The 20,673-nt window shown below is 43.8% G+C and overlaps 1 protein-coding gene across 1 annotated transcript in view; it reads right to left on the bottom strand.

The window, feature by feature from the left end:
* LOC137353168 (ryanodine receptor 1-like) overlaps window positions 1–20,673 on the bottom strand; it is a 535,610-nt gene that overhangs the window by 90,506 nt on the left and 424,431 nt on the right. The window contains exons 80-85 of the mRNA XM_068019216.1: window positions 5,626–5,725; window positions 4,711–4,790; window positions 4,407–4,483; window positions 3,313–3,386; window positions 2,886–2,903; window positions 1,022–1,042 (exon numbers count right to left, since the gene is read on the bottom strand). Of these exons, the coding sequence (XP_067875317.1) occupies window positions 1,022–1,042; window positions 2,886–2,903; window positions 3,313–3,386; window positions 4,407–4,483; window positions 4,711–4,790; window positions 5,626–5,725 (370 nt within the window). The remainder of the gene's footprint in view (window positions 1–1,021; window positions 1,043–2,885; window positions 2,904–3,312; window positions 3,387–4,406; window positions 4,484–4,710; window positions 4,791–5,625; window positions 5,726–20,673) is intronic.

The following is a 20,673-nucleotide window of genomic DNA, read 5'->3' as shown; positions in this document are numbered from 1 at the left end:
TCAATGACTTCAATGGAATGGAAAATAAAGCAGGGTGTGTAATGGGCAGATGATCCCCTTTTGCCTGTTTCATGCCCCTGCCAAAGTAGAATTTCACCCCATAGCGAGATCTCAAAGCAGGAATTAATTGTATATCATATTTACACACAAACAATATCTTAGTGGCCCATCTTTTTAGATCTTCCCCGATAATTACGGAATTCAATTTCACAACATGGCATTATGGGATTTGAGCTCATACCTCCAGGGTACTAGTTTAGTACTGTAACCACCACAATACTGTCACACTCAAAACAGATCAGCCATTTCAAGTAGCTAATTGTGGAATGCAATGAATGAACAACTTTGTTTTCTACAATTGCAAGCTACCACTTAAATATATATTAATGCGATAGCTACACAGCTAGTGTCACTTTTTGGACTCTTCCAGTGATGGTTGGTGATCAGATGCAGCAGATAAAGCAAGCATATTATCACAAGGATGGTTTTCTGCCACTAAAATATTTTGTTTAGTGCCATTATGCTGGTGATATGAATTCACTTTCTTCCAATACAAAAGCAGTTTTTAAGATAGCATACTAAAACTTAAGATCCAATCTGCAATTTACTTAGTTTTTAAATGGAGAAAATGTCAGGGTTAATTATGCAAAAGAGGCTAACCCTTTCTGACTTTAATCAGCCAATTCCTTTATTTTTTAATAGCAACAAGAAAACAGAGGATGCACTGACTGCAACGAACACTACATTTGTACTAGCTGCTGCAATCAAAGCAGACTTGACTTGGCCTAAATTGTGCCATTCTGCTAAAGTGAAAATTTAGCCCGTTTCTCAACAATATTAAATGAGGAAACATGGTAGCCACTCAACATGAATAGGGATGAATTAGTTACAGACAGTAGTAATCGTGAATATATGAGGTAATATCTACTCTATGGAGAATGTATAAGTAGATGAGTGAGAGTTCCAAAAATAAAAACACACAATGCAACAATCCTTTTACTGGCAATGCTCATCAACATACCAGAACTGTTTTGTTTGCCTTCTGAAAAATAGATTAACCAATAGGGGGTTAAACATAATTAACTATTGTACATTTAGTACTCAACAAATCATTTAAAAGTTACTGCCTTCTCACAAATCCTTTTAAAATAATTCCAGTTGTTAATTTTAAAGCATACACACATAATCTGCTGATGTTATGTACTCAACTCACACTCGAAACTCTCACCTGGCAATGCACTGGGTCTGGGAATGTTCAAGATTATTAAAATGTACCAAGCAAAATCAGACAAACATTCAATCAAATTATTATTGAACATGCATTGCAGATCTTAGTTAACCAAAAAAGCAACTATCTGATCAATACAATGAGATGGCGATTTATATAGATCAAATTCAATAACCCTCTTTATTGTTGTTTATGCCAAATACAATTTTAGTTTTCAAATTCTGTTAATTGGCTTAATTTTTTATGGCACATAATCCTGCGTTGCTTTTCAGGGATTCAGTACTTGACTCCATCATTAATTTTGAGAAATGTGTTCCAGATTTGATAGTTCTTTTATTTTTCTGTGTAAAATGAATGCTATTTTAAAATCTCACTGAAAACTACTGGCATGTTATTGTGAATGGGATAGTTAAACTGTCTTTTTATTGTAACTACCTAATCTATTGTTATGCTAATTAGATAGCGGTGGTACACTGACATGTGCCATTTTCCAGCGACATTCCAAACCTCATGTCCAGACTGAATCGTACAGACCAGAAACCCCGTAAATTTCATCCCAACCTTCACCAGCTGGAGCACTGCAATTGGCCTCAGTGCCGTTAGGTTAGGGAGGGGGGAAAGAAAATCAACCAGAATTCCCCAATCCTGCTTGCTATCCAGTGATGCATGGCAGAGAATGCATTTATGGAGACATTGAGCGAGTTTAAAGTTGGGCTTGATGATAACACCAGTCAAATAGCTTGCTGTAAATGAGGCTCCAGAATTTGAGGAGGTGGGGAGGGATTGGCAAGGATGTGCTGCTGATTTTAACAGCAGGACTTTATTTTATGGACAGTCAGGCAAATTAACAAGCTGGTTGACTGCCACGTGGAAGAAGCCTGGAAAAGATTGGGGTTTGGTAGTGGTGGGGGAAGTCGGGGGTGTGGGGGGGGTGGTGTGGTTGGCGAAGGTCAGAATCTGGAGTCTTGTTTCGTGACTTATAAATTTTAGCCACCTTGATCTTCTCCTTCCCATTGTGGGTGGGGAGGAGGGGGGCTAGGAGGGGGTAATATCGACTCCTCAGTATTTATAAGAAAAATTAGGAACATTTAATAATCTATTACAATTAGAACACCTATCTAATGGCCATGATATTGACGAAGAAGTGGGAGGGAGGCGGGGCAAGATATAGAGGCCAGAATCACAGCAATGTGAGTTTTCTGGAAATCCTGTCGAATTTAATGGCAGAACCTGATTCTCTCAGCTGCAGAATGGTTTGACATGTTGACAAGAGGAGGGAAAACTTAAAAAAGGGAAAGAAAATTTGGTTTGGACTGATACAAATAGTTTTACTATGAGAAATAGGTGTGTCTTAGAAAAACAACTTTGTACTTACACAAAATTGTTTCTTAGGAACTTTGTGTCATAGGCACTGTGCTGCAAATTTACGTACAGGTTTTATCTTTAATGCTCAGTTCCTACTACACCACTTTTCATAAGATTCAGAAGCAGCAAATTAACATTGAGATAAAGGCTCTTCAAATCTCATTAAAGTACCTGGCTGGGTCCGCAAATAGTTACTAAGCAAGGGACCAGGGGATCAGATACTGTTTTGTTGGTTTTGACCTGCACAGAGATTACGTGAAAAAACAAGGAAAAAACCTAAACAATTATTTACCACTTTCACGTTTGATGACTGTGGACCAGAGAAAAGTGAAAAAGAAAAAAGGACGGAAAATGAGTAAAAAATAGAAAACAGAAATACAATCACAATCATTCAAGAAATATTATTGAAATAAAATCAACTGAAACAATTATAAACTAGAGTATACTGTTTAATTAACTGATCAGCTACAAAGTTAGAAAAAAAAACAAAATTCAATAAAGCAAGTGAAAAAATTAAAGTAAAATATATTAGGATATTGGGTATAGGTCTGTGATGTGAGAAATACATCCTCCACTACACCAATGCTTTTACACAACTTCAATTTAATTATTTCCTCATAAATAAATTATAGTTTCAAGGATATAATTTTGTTGATTCCACATTTCATGTTTTTATTTACTCACTTACTAGATTTGAGCCATAATACATAGCTACTTACTGGTTCCATCTTCTGTAACCATGCCTAAGCCTTCAGCCTTGTTCTGTCTTTCAAAGGCATTGAGGTCCAGCACACTGTTAACAAACAATTTCCACAATTGATAAGACACAGAATTTAAAGTTAGCAACTTCTTGTTTACCCCATGTTTCAACATATCATAGTCTAAGAGGATGGCAAAAAACTTTGAAGATTTCATATCAAAGTTTCTGCTCCTGACCTGCCCTGCTCTCTGGTGTTCAGTTTTTCATTTTACTGCAGTGGGAGCAATAGATACAAGAATAGTTACACATTAATGTCTGAAACCGAGAAAGGTACAGGGCTGTGGCAAGACAGCAGGGTAGCGGAATTAGTCTTCGATTGGCCTAGCAAACAGCAAGCACAGATATGAGCAATATTTCCTGCAATCTGCATGACTGTGCAGCAACCTGAAAGTCCCTGCACAGACTGGTCACAAGTTGGCCCCTTTAAGTTATCACACATGCACAGCTGTGCAAAAAAATTAAAGGGGCCACACACTTAAACAGATCACCTGCTGCTCTCCAGAGAAAAATGTTGAGTGAATGGCTTTCTTTGCTGTAAATGTCTAATGGTTCTATAAAAGGAGAAATGTGTTACATCTAATTCCATATAAATTCTTATTTTCTAATGTAATCATTTCAAGGCAAGAGGCTGGACTGTAAAAGGTTGGACATGTCTCCCTTACTCAGGATCACTTTTTTAACTGACCACAAACATATTATTGTGCTCTTATCAAAGATTTTTAGGGAGAAGTTTATATCTACCATAGTAAAACACGCATTTCAAATCTATTTCCCCCAGAGTTTTACTGTTTGACCCTGTTAACATATTAATGCATAACCAGAACCTTGTCTTTTTAGGGCATAACAGCAACAGTAAAATGGGCACTAACCCCACATGAGTGTTAGACCATTAGTCTGGCAAATGATTTATGCTGGTAATGGTATAACCAAATTGACAACCTTGCCTATAGAACATGTTTGTCCACTAGGAATAAAATTGAAAACTTGCTACGTTATAAATGCACACAATGTACCTTGCAATATCACAGAAATAAACCACAGAAACCCGCTCACCTGCAAGTTTGCATGAGAGCTTGCACACTTTGGAAGAAACCAATGTCTTTTTTCTCTTTCAGATAGTCTAGCATTTTCTAAACAAAGAGTAAAATACTTTACAACTCAGCAGACAACTATATAGTGCTATGGTTATTATGCTAATTTACTGTACAACAGATTAATTTTTTTTCATATTACAATCACCCTCATTCTATATATCTTTCATAACAGCAAAAATATACATTGTATTATAACGCACAAGTGATATTCAGTATAAAAATATTGAATAAGGGAATAATATTAATGTATGATAATTGTCTACCTGTTGAACCTCACAGTTACCGCCATTCAGAATAGAAATACCAAGTTTCAGGGTTGAGGAAACCATTGTACCTGGCTCACCTGAAAAATGGAAAAAAAATACTCGCGAGAGCCATTTGTTGCATTTTCAAGAATATAATTTAACTGAAGCTAACAAGATTGCTGCCTTACAATAGCATTGTAACCATGTTTTAAGTTACAATGTAATACATTACTTGCCTTTTTTGTAATGTTACTTGTGAGGTCCAAGTAACTAAGGTATTGTTTGCACTGTCAACATTCTGCTATATTACTTGCATTTCAATGGAGTGAAAGAAACTGCTTAGAAGGCACTGGCCTAGAAACTGGGCAGCGTAGTGCCCTAATTCCCCAAAATGGTATGCAGGAAGTGTGAGCATATTCCCGACCTCAGTACGTCGTCCTCCATGTTGAGCAAGGGCAAATGAGAAGCTTCCTTTACCCACCCCTGAAACAGGTTAGGTATTTGCATATGACCTTGCAGCTAGATTAGTTTTCCCTGCGATAGATAGCAGCATCATTGGCTGCACTCGGTGAAACAAAACAGTAACAAACAGTAACAAAAAAAAGTTATTTACCTCTGAATGTGGAGCAAAGAGGAGTAGGAGTGCTTCTGACCTCACATTAAAACACCCTCCCAATCGCTGCCACTCCTGGCTCGCTGGCCCTGACTTCCCTCTGCCCGCTCCCTGAGGCCCAAATGCTTATAACTGGATGAACAAGATGTAGCTTAGATTTTGTAAAAGATACTTCACTCGACAAGAATCCATCATTTTTATGCAGATACAAAAGAGGTGAAGTAGGTATATTGGCAGCCTACTCTGGGTCTTCTTGGACTGCTGTAGGTTGGAAATTACATGGGTGAAACTGAAAAATAGACATATTTTAAAATCTGTACCTTTACACGCACTGATCATCTGCAGAACCATCTCAGCAGCTCCACGGCTGTGCAATCTGGATTGCTGGTACAGGAGTCTTTGCTTCTCCATCTCCTTTTCCTAAGAGGGATAGTACAAAAACATGATTTATCTCAGCCCAACATTAAGAAATTATTCTCTTGAAGTCCTTGGAAGTCAACTTGGTTGTCAAAAACAAGACAATGAATGCACGTTGACTGCACCTCTTCAAATCTTCAATAATTTAGGATGCTTAGTAGCAATGCAGATGAAGTTGAAGTATATGTACCAAATCTATCGTCCCACTATAAACATGATTTAGGGTTACTTGAACTGAATGCAAGGCTTCTGCACTCTTGCCAGTCATTTCTTCAGAAGTTATTCCGATTGGATGCTGTAGCTTCAGCAGAAGTCTGCTGGAAGCCCTGGATAAACTCCATAAATGAGACCTGTGTGTGGATAAACTCTGCAAATGAAATTTGCGCCGATCACCTGCTGAAGTTATAACAGAGGATGGGAAGAATTGCTGAGGAAATTTCTGGTGTCTATGTCTTGTGTGCTTTGCTTTATATACAAACCCAGGACAGAAAAGTTACAAAACGGAACACTGGATGATCTTTAAGGAGAAGACCGTTCAGGTACAGGCTACATTCTGACAAGGGCGCAAGTTAGGTGAACCAATGCTAGGGCTCCTTGGATGACGAGGTAGATTGAGAATATGATGAAACACAAAAAACAAGGGGGTGTATGATGCATGTCAGGTGAATTCTTCAAGTGAGAACCAGGCCAAAGACACTAAGTTGACAAGGGAAATGAAGAGGAAAATAAGGCTGGCAAAGAGAGAATATGCAAATAGAATGGCAGCAAAAATAAAAGGGAACCCAAACATCTTCTACCAGTATGTAAACAGTAAGTGGGTAGTAAGAGGTGTGGTGCGGCCTATTTGGGTCAAAGAGGGTGCAATATGCTTAGAAGTGCAGTGCAAGGCTAGAATACTTAATGAGTGCTTTGTATCAGTGTTTACTAAGAGGATGCTGACAAAATATCGGTAGAAGTGGAGATGATAGAGGTAATGGATTGGGTGAACATTCACAGTCAGCCTTTCCAGTACATCCTGCCTATGCATAGAGTGGATAAGTCACCTGGTCCAGATGGCTTGCATCCCAGGTTTCTAAAGGAAGTGGGGTGGAAATAGCAAAAGGTCTTGGTATTGATTACAAAAGCAGGGAAGTTATGCTGAATCTTTATAAAGCTCTGGTTAGGCCAGAACTAGAGCATTACATCCAGTTCTGGTCACCACTCTTTAGGAAGGATGTGAGGGTCCTTGAGTCAGTGCAGAGCAGATTTACCAGAATGGCACCAGGATGAGGGATCTTAGTCAAAAGGTTATGTTGGAGAAGGTGGGGTTGTTCTTCTTGGAGCAAAGGAGATTGAGGAGAGATTTGACAGAGGTTACAAGATAATGGAAGGTTTAGATAAGGTAGACAAAGAAAAGCTGTTCCCATTAGTTGATGGTACAAGGATTAGGGGACACAGATTTAAGATTTCGGGCAACAAGTGCTAATGGCCTGGAACTCGCTGCCTACAAAGGTGGTGGAAGCAGAGATGGTGAATGATTTCAAAAGCAAGTGAAAAAGCACTTGAGGGAGATAAACTTGCAGGGCTATGGGGATCGAACAGGGGCTAGGGACTGGATTGCTCGAGAGAGAGCTGGCATAGACTCGATGGGCCGAATAGCATGCTTCTTTGCCATTATGACTCATTCTGGGGTCAGGAAGCCGACGCCCGGAACATTTCCTGGTCCCAGAACAGGTGGTGGTGTGGTCGAACTTCATACTTTGACCCCGACGGAGGTGGTGGTGCTGGAGATCGTTAGAGTGCTCACGCGTTAGTTGGTGGGGAATGGGAGGGCATGAATAGCAGAGTCATTTAATTTCTCTATCTTCAGGTGAAGGGCATGGAGGAGGCTTTTTTTTATTTGTTCCTGGGATATGGGCGTTGCTGGCTGGGCCAGCATTTATTGCCCATCCCTAATTGCCCTTGAGAAGGTGGTGGTGAGCAGCCTTCTTGAACTGCTCCAGTCCATGTGGAGTAGGTACACCTGCAGTGCTGTTAGGAAGGGAGTTCCAGGAATTTGACCCAGCGACAATGAGGGAACAGCGATATAGTTCCAAGTCAGGATGGTGTGTGGTTTGGAGGGGAACTTGCAGGTGGTGGTTCCATTGCATTTGCTGCCCTTGTCCTTCTAGGTGGTAGAGGATGTGGGTTTGGAAGGTGCTGTCTAAGCAGCCTTGGTGCGTTGCTGCAGTGCATCTTGTAGATGGTACACATTGCTGCCACTGTGTGTCGGTGGTGGAGGGAGTGAATGTTTAGTTTAGTTTAGAGATACAGCACTGAAACAGGCCCTTCGGCCCACCGAATCTGTGCCGACCATCAACCACCCATTTATACTAATTCTACACTAATCCCATATTCCTACCACATCCCCACCTGTCCCTATATTTCCCTACCACCTACCTATACTAGGGGCAATTTATAATGGCCAATTTACCTACCAACCTGCAAGTCTTTTGGCTTGTGGGAGGAAACCGGAGCACCCGGAGAAAACCCACGCATACACAGGGAGAACTTGCAAACTCCACACAGGCAGTACCCAGAATTGAACCCGGGTTGCTGGAGCTGTGAGGCTGCGGTTCAAACCACTGCGCCACTGTGCCGCCCTGGTGGATGTTTGTGGATGGGGAGCCAATCAAGTTGGCTGCTTTGTCCTGGATGGTGTTGAGCTTCTTGAGTGTTGTTGGACCTGCATCCATCCAGGCAAGTGGACAGTATTCCATCACACTCCTGACTTGTGCCCTGTAGATGGTGGACAGGCTTTGGGGAGTCACTATCCGCAGGATTCCTAGCCTCTGGCCTGCTCTTGTAGCCACAGTATTTATATGGCTATTCCAGTTCAGTTTCTGGTCATTGATAACCTCCAGGATGTTGATAGTGGGGGATTCAGCAATTGTAATGGCACTGAATGTCAAGGGGAAATGGTTAGATTCTCTCTTGTTGGAGATGGTCATTGCCTGGCACTTGTGTGGCACGAATGTTACTTGCCACTTTTCAGCCCAAGCCTGGATATTGTCATGGTCTTGCTGCATTTCTACAGACTGCTTCAGTATCTGAGGAGCCACGAATGCTGCTGAACATTGTGTAATCATCAGCGAACATCCCCACTTCTGAGCTTATGATTGAAGGAAGGTCATTGATGAAGCTGCTGAAGATGGTTGGGCCTAGGACATTACCCTGAGGAACACTTGAAGTGATTTCCTGGAGCTGAGATGATTGACATCCAACAACCACAACCATCTTAATTTGTGCTAGATAGTACTTCAATCAGTGGAGAGTTTTCCTCAATTCCCACTGACTCCAGTTTTGCTAGGGCTCCTTGATGCCATACTCAGTTAAATGCTGCCTTGATGTCAAGGGCAGTCGCACTCACCTCACGTGTTCAGCTCTTTTGTCCATGTTTGAACCAAGGCTGTAATGAGGCCTGGAGCCGAGTGGCCCTAGTGGAACCCAAAATGAGCGTCAGTGAGGAGGTTGTTGCTAAGCAAGTGCCACTTGATAGCACTGTCGACAACACCTTCCATTACTTCACTTGATTGAGAGTAGACTGATAGGGCCGTAAATGGCCGGGTTGGACTTGTCCTGCTTTTTGCATAAAGGACATACCTGGGCAATTTTCCACATTGACGGGTAGATGCCAGTGCTGTAGCTGTACTGGAACAACTTAGAGTCATAGAGTCATACAGCACAGAAACAGGCCCTTCGTGTCTGTGCCAGCCATCAAGCACCTACCTATTCTAATCCCATTTTCCAGCACTTAGCCCGTAGCCTTGTATACTAAGGCATTTCAAATGCTCATCTAAATACTTCTTAAATGTTGAGAGGGTTCCTGCCTCTACCACCCCTTCAGGTAGTGTGTCCCAGATTCCAACCACCCTCTGGGTGAACAAATGTTTTCCTCAAATCCCCTCCCCCTTACCTTAAATCTAGGCCCCCAGTTATTGACCCCTCCACTAAGGGAAAAGGTTTATTCCTATCTAATCTATCAATGCCCCTCATAATTTTGTATACCTCAATCATGTCCACCCTCAGCCTTCTCTGTTCCAAGGAAAACAACACTAGCCTTTTCAGTCTCCCTTCATAGCTGAAACGCTCCAGCCCAAGCAACATCCTGGTAAATCTCCTCTGCACCCTCTCCAGTGCAATCACATCCTTCCTATAGTGTGGTGCCCAGAACTGTACACAGTACTCCAGCTGTGGCCTAACTAGCATTTTATACAGCTCCATCATAACCTTCCTGCTCCTATATTCTATGCCTCGGCTAATAGAAACATAGAAAAATAAGAGCAGGAGTAGGTCATTTGGCCCTTTGAGCCTGCTCCGCCATTCAATACGATCATGGCTGATCATCCTAACTCAGTAACCTCCCTGTATCCCTTGATCCCATTAGCCATAAGAATGATATCTAACTCTTTCTTGAATATATTTAATGATTTGGCCTCAACTGCTTTCCGTGGTAGAGAGTTCCACAGGTTCACCACTCTCTGGGTGAAGAGATCCTTCCTCATCTCATAAAGGCAAGTATCCCATATGCCTTCCTAACCACCTTATCTACCTGTGCTGCTGCCTTCAGTGATCTCTGACCTTCTGTACTTCCTAGGATCCCACCATCCATTGTACATTCCCTTGCCTTGTTAGTCCTCCCAAAATGCATCACCCCACACTTCTCAGAATTAAATTCCATTTGTCACTGCTCTGCCCATCTTACCAGCCCGTCTATATTGTCCTGTAATCTAAGGCTTTCCTCCTAACTATTTACGACACCACTAATTCTCGTGTCATCCGCGAACTTACTGATCATACCTCCTATATTCACGTCTAAATCATTAATGTACAATACAAACAGCAAGGGTCCCAGCACCGATCCCTGCGGTACACCACTGGTCACAGGTTTCCACTCGCAGAAACAACCCTCGACCATCACCCTCTACCTCCTGCCACTAAGCCAATTTTAGATCCAATTTGCCAAATTACCCTGGATCCCATGGGCTCTTACCTTCTTAACCAATTTCCCATGCAGGACCTTATCAAAAGCTTTACTGAAGTCCATGTAGACTACATCAACTGCTTTACCCTCATCTACACATCTAGTCACCTCCTCGAAAAATTCAGTCACGATCTCCCCCTGACAAATCCAAGTTGACTATTCCTGATTAATCCCTGCCTCTCCAAGTGGAGATTAATCCTGTCCCTCAGAATTTTTTCCAATAGTTTCCCAACCACTGATGTTAGACTCACCGGCCTGTAATTACCTGGTTTATCCTTGCTACCCTTCTTAAATAATGGTACCACATTCGCTGCCCTCCAGTCCTCTGGTATCACTCCTGTGGCCAGAGAGGATTTGAAAATTTGTGTCAGAGCCCCTGCTATTTCCTCCCTTGCCTCACATAACAGCCTGGATACATCTCATCCGGTCCTGGGGATATATCCACTTTTAAGTCCGCTTAAACATCTAATACTTCCTCCCTTTCAATACTAATATGTTCAAGAATATCACAATCCCCCTCCCTGATCTCTACACCTACATCGTCCTTCTCCATTGTGAACACAGATGAAAAGTAATCATTTAAAACCTCACCTATATCCTCCGGCTCCACACACAGATTGCCACTTTGGTCCTTAATGGGCCCTACTCTTTCCCTGCTTATTCTCTTGCCCTTAATATACTTATAAAATGCCTTAGGATTTTCCTTTATCTTGCCCGCCAGTGTTTTTTCATGTCCCCTCTTCGCTCTCCTAATTACTTTTTTTTTAAGGCCTCCCAACAGCGAGTGTGAGATAGAGGTGAGATATGTAAACAGATTATGGAAAGATGTAGGAGCAACAGGGTGGTGGTGATAGGAGATTTTAATTTTCCCAACATTGACTGGGATTCACTTAGTGTCAGAGGTCGAGATGGAGCATAATTTGTAAGGAGCATCCAGGAGGGTTTTCTAGAGCAGTATCTAAATAGTCCAACTCGGGAAGGGGCCATACTGGACCTGGTGTTGGGGAATGAGCCTGGCCAGGTGGTTGAAGTTTCAGTAGGGGACTACTTTGGGAATAGTGATCACAATTCCGTAAGTTTTAGAATACTCATGGACAAAGACGAGAGTGGTCCTAAAGGAAGAGTGCTAAATTGGGGGAAGGCCAACTATACCAAAATTCGGCAGGAGCTGGGGAATGTAGATTGGGAGCAGCTGTTTGAAGGTAAATCCACATTTGATATGTGGGAGGCTTTTAAAGAGAGGTTGATTAGCGTGCAGGAGAGACATGTTCCTGTGAAAATGAGGGGTAGAAATGGCAAGATTAGGGAACCATGGATGACAGGTGAAATTGTGAGACTAGCTAAGAGGAAAAAGGAAGCATACATAAGGTCTAGGCGGCTGAAGAAAGACGAAGCTTTGAAAGAATATCGGGATTGTAGGCGCAATCTGAAACGAGGAATTAAGAGGGCTAAAAGGGGTCATGAAATATCTTTAGCAAACAGGGTTAAGGAAAATCCCAAAGCCTTTTATTCATATATAAGGAGCAAGAGGGTAACTAGAGAAAGGATTGGCCCACTCAAGGACAAAGGAGGAAAGTTATGCGTGGAGTCAGAGAAAATGGGTGAGATTCTAAACGAGCACTTTGCATCGGTATTCACCGAGGAGAGGGACATGACGGATGTTGAGGTTAGGAACAGATGTTTGATTACTCTAGGTCAAGTCGGCATAAGGAGGGAGGAAGTGTTGGGTATTCTAAAAGGCATTAAGGTGGACAAGTCCCCAGGTCTGGATGGGATCTATCCCAGGTTACTGTGGGAAGCGAGAGAGGAAATAACTGGGGCCTTAACAGATATCTTTGCAACATCCTTAAACACGAGTGAGGTCCCGGAGGACTGGAGAATTGCTAATGTTGTCCCCTTGTTTAAGAAGGGTAGCAGGGATAATCCAGGTAATTATAGACCGGTGAGCCTGATGTCAGTGGTAGGGAAGCTGCTGGAGAAGATACTGAGGGATAGGATCTATTCCCATTTGGAAGAAAATGGGCTTATCAGTGATAGGCAACATGGTTTTGTGCAGGGAAGGTCATGTCTTACCAACTTAATAGAATTCTTTGAGGAAGCGACAAAGTTGATTGATGAGGGAAGGGCTGTAGATGTCATATACATGGACTTCAGTAAGACGTTTGATAAGGTTCCCCATGGTAGGCTGATGGAGAAAGTGAAGGCGCATGGGGTCCAAGGTGTACTAGCTAGATGGATAAAGAACTGGCTGAGCAACAGGAGACAGAGAGTAGCAGTGGAAGGGAGTTTCTCAAAATGGAGACGTGTGACCAGTGGTGTTCCACAGGGATCCGTGCTGGGACCACTGTTGTTTGTGATATACATAAATGATTTAGAGGAAAGTATAGGTGGTCTGATTAGCAAGTTTGCAGACGACACTAAGATTGGTGGAGTAGCAGATAGTGAAGGGGACTGTCAGAGAATACAGCAGAATATAGATAGACTGGAGAGTTGGGCAGAGAAATGGCAGATGGAGTTCAATCAGGGCAAATGCGAGGTGATGCATTTTGGAAGATCCAATTCAAGAGTGAACTATACAGTAAATGGAAAAATCCTGAGGAAAATTGATGTACAGAGAGATTTGGGTGTTCAGGTCCATTGTTCCCTGAAGGTGGCAACGCAAGTCAATAGAGTGGTCAAGAACGCATACGGCATGCTTTCCTTCATCGGACGGGGTATTGAGTACAAGAGTTGGCAGGTCATGTTACAGTTGTATAGGACTTTGGTTCGGCCGCATTTGGAATACTGCATGCAGTTCTGGTCGCCACATTACCAAAAGGATGTGGATGCTTTGGAGAGGGTGCAGAGGAGGTTCACCAGGATGTTGCCTGGTATGGAGGGCGCTAGCTATGAAGAGAGGTTGAGTAGATTAGGATTATTTTCATTAGAAAGACGGAGGTTGAGGGGGGACCTGATTGAGGTGTACAAAATCATGAGAGGTATAGACAGGTTGGATAGCAAGAAGCTTTTTCCCAGAGTGGGGGATTCAATTACTCGGGGACACGAGTTCAAAGTGAAAGGGGAAAAGTTTAGGGGGGATATGCGTGGAAAGTTCATTACGCAGAGGGTGGTGGGTGCCTGGAAGGCGTTGCCAGCGGAGGTGGTAGACGCGGGCACGATGGCGTCTTTTAAGATGTATCTAGACAGATACATGAATGGGCAGGAAGTAAAGAGATACAGACCCTTAGAAAATAGGCGACATGTTTAGATAGAGGATCTGGATCGGCGTAGGCTTGGAGGGCCGAAGGTCCTGTTCCTGTGCTGTAATTTTCTTTGTTCTTTAAGTACCCCCCTACACTTACTATACTCCTCTCGGGCCTCTGCTGTTTTCAGCACTCTGAATCTGCCATAAGCCTCCTTTTTTATCCTGATGCAATCCTCGATATCCCTCGACATCCAGGGTTCCCTGGACTTGTTGGTCCTACCCTTCATCTTAACGGGTACATGTTGGCTCTGATCTCTCACTATTTCCTCTTTGAATGACTCCCACTGGTCTGATGTAGACTTTCCTACAAGTAGCTGCTCCCAGTTCACTTTGGCCAGATCCTGTTTTATCATACTGAAATCGGCCTTCCCCCAATTCAGTGCCTTTATTTCCGGTCCGTCTTTGTCCTTTTCGATAACTACCTTAAATCTTACAGAGTTATGGTCACTATCCCCGAAATGCTCCCCCACTGACACTTCTACCACTTGTCCAGCTTCATTCGCTAGGATTAGGTCCAGTACTAGCCCTTCTCTTGTAGGACTTTCTACGTACTGGCTCAAAAAGCTCTCCTGTATGCATTTTAAGAATTCCGCCCCCTTTAAACCTTTTGCACCAAGAAATCCCAGTTGATATTAGGGAAGTTGAAATTCCCTACTATTATTACCCTATTATTTTTACACCTCTCTGAGATTTGTCTACATATCTGCCCCTCTATCGCTCCCTGACTGTTTGGAAGCCTGTAGTGCACTCTCAGCCAAGTGATTGCCCCCTTTTTGTTTTTAAGTTCTACCCATATGGCCTCATTTGAGGAACCTTCTAAGATATCATCCCTCCTTACAGCAGTAATTAACTCCTTGATCAACAGTGCAATACCACCACCTCTTTTATCCCCTCCCCTGTCACGCCTGAAGATTCTATATCCTGGAATATTGAACTGCCAGTCCTGTCCCTCCCTGAACCATGTCTCTGTGATAGCAATATCATAATCCCATGTGCTAATCAATGCCTTCAATTCATCTGCCTTACTAGTAAGACTCCTTGCATTAAAATAGAGGCAATCCAGCCTTGCATTTTTCACTTGTGCCTTAAGAGGTCGATATTTGCTTTGCCTTCCAGACTGACTGAGTTTCTCTTCTATATTTGACTGTGCATCACCCCCTACTGTACCTCCACTCTGTATCCCATTCCCCTGCCAAATTAGTTTAAATTCCACCCCCCCCCACCACCCCCAGAACAGCACTAGCAAACCTCCCAGCAAGTATGTTGGTCCCGTTCCGGTTCAGGTGCAACCCATCCAACTTGTACAGGTCCCACCTTTGCCAGAAACAGTCCCAGTGATCCAGTAAACAAAAGCCCTCCATCCTGCATCATCTCCTCAGCCATGAATTAATCTGCTCTATCCTCCTCTTCCTATACTCACTAGCACGTGGCACCGGGAGTAATCCAAAGATTACAACCTTTGAGGTCCTGCTTTTTGATCTGCTACCTAGCTCCCTAAATTCTTGCAGGACCTCATCCCTCTTTCTACCTATGTCGCTGGTACCAATGTGTATCACAACCTCTGACTGTTCACCCTCCCCCTGCAGAATGTCCTGCAGCTGCTCCATGACACCCTTGACCCTAGCACCAGGGAGACAACATACCATCCTGGAGTTACGTTTGCGGCCACAGAAACGCCCATCTGTACCCCGTACGATAGAATTCCCTATCACTATAGCTCTCCCACTCCCTTTCCTCCCCTCCTGTGCAGTTGAGCCACTTGTGGTGCCACAGACTTGGCTCTTGCTGCATTCCCCTGAGAAGCTATCTCCCCCAACAGTATCCAAAGTGGAAAACCTGTTAGAAAGGGAGATGGACCAAGGGGACTCCTGCACTACCGACCCAGTTCTTCTACTCTGCCTGGCGGTCACCCATTCCCTTTCTGTCTGAGCAGTCTTTACCTGCAGTGTGACCACCTCCCTGTACGTGCTATCCACGATGTTCTCAGACTCGCGGATGCTCCACAACGTCTCCAGCCGCTCCAGATCTGAAACACAGATTTTGAGAAGCTGCAGCTGGAGACACGTCCTGCACACATGTTCGCCTGGACACTGGAAGTGTCCCTGACTTCCCACATCGCACAGGAGGAGCACTCCACGCTGCCCTGTCATGACTTACCTTTAATTTATCCCATTAAATTACCCAACAATTAGATTATTTACACTAGGGACCTTGATTCCCTAAAAAAAACAATAACTACTATATTTAAAAAACTGTAACCTTTACTTTAGTTACTAACCCAGCTAGAGTTATTCCCCAACAGCAGTGACTCACCAACCAATCATCTTGCAGCTTTCCTGTGACATCACTGTTGGCTTATTTTTTCAAAATTCCGGCACGCTTGAAGAGGTCAGACTGCTCTCCGTGCCTGAAGGTAAGTGACTTGGCCCAGGGGCGTGGCAAGTTCTGGAGCACAGATCTTCAGTACTATTGCCGGAATGTTGACAGGGCCCATAGTCTTTGCAGTATCCAGTGCCTTCAGTTGTTTCTTAATATCACGCGGAGTGAATCGAGTTGGCTGAAGACTGGCATCTGTGATGTTGGGGACTTCAGAAGGAGGCCGAGATGGATCATCAACTCGGCACTTCTGGCTGAAGATTGTTGCAAATGCTTCAGCCTTATCTTTTGCACTGATGTGCTGGGCTCCCCCATCACTGAGGATGGGGATATTTGTGGAGCCACCTCCTTGAGTTAGTTGTTTAATTGTCCACCACCATTCACGACTGGATATGGCAGGACTGCAGAGCTTAGATCTGATCCGTTGTTTATGGGATTGCTTAGCTCTGTCTATCGCCCAATGCATGCTGTGGCTCTTCGATCGCTATCATCTAAGGGGATAGTTGTGCTGGGGCAAATGTTGAGTATGACAAGGGGTGGGGGGCTGGTGGGAAGCAGGGTCAAACTCATCTGATTGGTGTAGGGCATGGTGGGAAGGGGTAAAGTGCATAGTTTACGAACTGTGTGAGGTGGGGGGAGGGGGAAGGTCAGGTGCACAAGGAAAGTATTTTGGGGGGGGAAGATGGCAAGGGATGAATGGTATGATTATTGGGGGGGTAGGAGAGGGGCTAGAAACATTTATTTCATTTTGTTGAATCCATTTTAATTAACTATATCTTTAAATATTTAAATGAAATGGAAGGGCTTGAAGCCCTTTAAAAATGGTGTCAGTGCCTGTGCAGTGGCGCCTGACCCCATTGTCGGAATGGACTGCCCGTTCCCCCCACGACATCGGGGGTGGGGGGCCGCCGTGATGCACAAAACATTGTTTACGGCGCGGCGGCAACATAAATTTCAGCCCTGTATCTCTTCCGTTTTTAACTGCATCTCCCTTTCCTCTTTTTCCTTCTGAAACTCCACTTCTTCCTTTTTCATCTGTAACTGGATTCTAGCTAAAATTATTTTTTCAGACTCTGATTCTAGCTTTCTTCTTCTAGTTCAGGGGTAAGTTTAAAATGGCTGGCTAGACTTTTCACTAGTTCAGGTTTCTTTGCTTTTTGTCTGGAAATGATTCCTACCTTGCAGCTAAGCTTTTTAAATCTTCAACACTTAATTTGTTTATCATGGGCTATCTCTCCCTGCTCTACAACACTTTAGCGTTAAATGTGGCCAGCTCTTATGTTTCTAGCGCCCTAGAGAAAACAAAACAGAAGATGACAAGAAAACCTCTGTTTATTTTTCACATTTTTTGAGGCCAACTTCCAGTGTGCGTGACAGTAGGTTATTGATGTTTCAGGTCAAAAGGGGGCTGGAGTTGTGGGGTGGGGGTTGCTGCAGCGCAACAGGGAATTGCTGTATTTCCATGCTTTGCGATATTGGAGAATGTTGGCGGTGGAAACCTCATTCTCCATGGTTATGGCGGACAATGAAACTTCACAGACGTGTGTCTTCGAGGAGCTCTGCAAGCTGGAAGGTGAGTTCACATTTCTTTGGTCATAAGGGCTCGGAGGCGATCAGGTGGATCAGCATGGTCCTTCTGGCCATGCCAGCCTGAAATTCACTCTGAGGTCTGGGACAGCATCGCCGGGCGTCCTCTGTTGCTTGGTGGCTGGCCACCTGTTCAGCGTACCCTACGTCCATCTCTTCATCCTCTTCTTCCTCCTCCCAGTCCTCCTTCGAGCTGGAGTGGTGTTCCAGGTCCTCCTCTTCATCCATCCCCAGGCATCTTTGTATTGTCACGTTGTGCAGGATGCAGATGACCATGATACGAGACAGTCTTGCTTGCTCATAATGGAGGGCACCACCTGATCTGTCAAGGCAACAGAAGTGCATCGTCAAGATGCCAACGGTCTGATCAGTGCAGCTCTGTGCTAGCAGGTGTTTCTGGATGTAGTGCCGGTCTCCATCTGTGCCTGAGTAGTGGACGGGTATAAGGAGATATCTCTTTAGGGGATAACCCTTATTGTCACCTCCACCCACCCCCCCCCGCACCCAGAGTCTGGATGCGGTCTGAAAAGATGCAGCACCTGGGAATCTCACAGGATAAAGGAGCCATGACAGCTACATGGGAACTGGGCACAGACATGCAAGATTTGCTTCCTGTGGTCACAGACCAGCAATCAATGACCCTCTGGACTTGAGAGAATCTATCAATGGCGGCAAAGCCCAATGCTCTCTGTGCTTGCACTGGCCCATGTCAAATTGGATGCAGTCCCCTGCCCTCTGTGATGAGCTGTAGACTGCGAGATGCCACCTAGGTTTGCTGCTGATCCATGGCACAACATGGTTGCATAGATATTGAGGGTGACGATGACCTTGACGGCTGCAATCAAGGGACTGCCACAGGGGCTGCAAGGCCTCAGGTTATTGTGGATCGAAGCACAAATGTCTGAGGCTATCTGCCTTCAATGGCACTGGTGCTCTGCCATTTGCAGGCAGCTGACTCTTGGGCAATAGACCCAATGTCTAAGGTAGTGCCTTCTTCCCCTTGCAGTCCCCCGTTGTGCTTTCCTGGTCTCCTGCTGTCCAGGAGCATACATCTGCTGAAGCTCATACTGGCTTCTCTGTCCAATATCACAGTAGCCTGTTCCCATCTGACTTCCCTCAGCTGGTGCAGTTCACTCACGAGAGCTTCCCCTGCCAACCACAGGTACCCAAGTGATGCCAGAGCCCCACATCCCTTTTCAGATTCCTACCACTTACCACTGCCGAAAGCAAGTTTTTCAGCTTCAGCAATGGCTACTCTGTGGCACTTGAAGCAGCTGAGCTTTATCCTAGGCTTCTACAATATGTTAAACAGCCCTTCCACAATATGTTAAACAGCCCTTCCAATAGCCCTCATGGCCCCCTGCAGTGTTCACGACTTCTCCGTGCCCTCTTATTAAAACTCACAAACTGCTCCTGTCAATGATCTCCTCAATGAGCTCAACATTAATTGGAAGCACGCGGGCTTCCCGTTCCCTCCCTCCCAGCATCCCTTTTAAAAACTGCTTCACGTTCTGGAGGCGGCGGGTGCCAGTGCCAACCTCCGGGAATGCGATTTTCAAATTGTGTGCGCACTCACTCCCACACTCACTGGGATTTCAAAAGTCAGCTCTATGATTCTATGAAAAGGCAGGTCCGACTCACACAATAACAACTTGTATTCATATAGCAAATCTAATTCAGTAAAATGTCCCAAGGAGCTTCAAAGGAGCATTATCAAACAAACTGTGGCATCAAGCCATGTAAGACATTAGTAAAGGTGACCAAAAACCTGGCTAGAAGTGAGTTTTAAGGAGTATCTTAATGGAAGAGAGCGATGGAGAAATTTAGGGAGGGAATTCCACAACTTAAGATCCAGGCAGCTGTAGACAAGGCCGCCAACAGAAACATAGAAAATAGGAGCAGAAGTAGGCCATTGGGCCCTTCGAGCCCGCTCCACCAGTCAATACGATCATGGCTGATCATCCAAACTCAGTACCCTGTTACCGCTTTCTCCCAATGGTGGACAGATGAAAATTAGGGATGCGCAAGAGGCCCGAATGTCAGGAGTGCAGAGGTCTTGGAAGGTTATAGGACTATAACTTTCAGAGATAGGGAGGGATAAAGCCATGGAGGCATTTAAAAACAAGGATGAGAATTTTAAAATCAAGGCATTGCTAGACTGGGAGCCCACGTAGGTCAGTGAACATAATTAAAAGGGATTTGGTATGAGTTAGGAGATTGGAAAATAAGAGTGGCAAGGATGCTTTGTAAGTATTTTGTTATCGTTTTTACAGAGGAAAGTGAGACTATAGGAAGCCCAGAGGAAAATATGGAAGAGCCACTAGCGGAGATAAATATTCAAAGAATGCTTTGTGGAAGAAGTTCATGGAACTCTAAATAGAAAAGTCATCTGGCTAAGATCATATGCATCCAAGGAGGTATGCAGAGGAGATACTAGGAATATTAACCACAATTTCCAAAAACACTTTGGAAAAAAAAACCCTACTGAAGGACTGAAGGGTAATATATGTTAAACACTTGCTCAGATAAGGTGAAAAGGGTACATCAGAAAAATATAGACCATTTAGTCTTATGTCAGTGACACATAACCTTTTAGAGTCCATAATACAGGATGATATTATTGAACAGGTCCTAATGAGGGACACATGCATGAATTTATATAAAGCAATAAAGCTTGACTAATTTAACTTTTTAAGGTAGTCATACAACATAGATAAAGGGATTAGCAGTAATTTGCATGCT

This window comes from Heterodontus francisci, chromosome 40, assembly GCF_036365525.1.
Source record: "Heterodontus francisci isolate sHetFra1 chromosome 40, sHetFra1.hap1, whole genome shotgun sequence".
NCBI lineage: Eukaryota > Metazoa > Chordata > Chondrichthyes > Heterodontiformes > Heterodontidae > Heterodontus > Heterodontus francisci.
The sequence above is the reverse complement of the archived record's forward strand: the minus strand, read 5'-3'. Positions and strand labels throughout refer to the sequence as shown.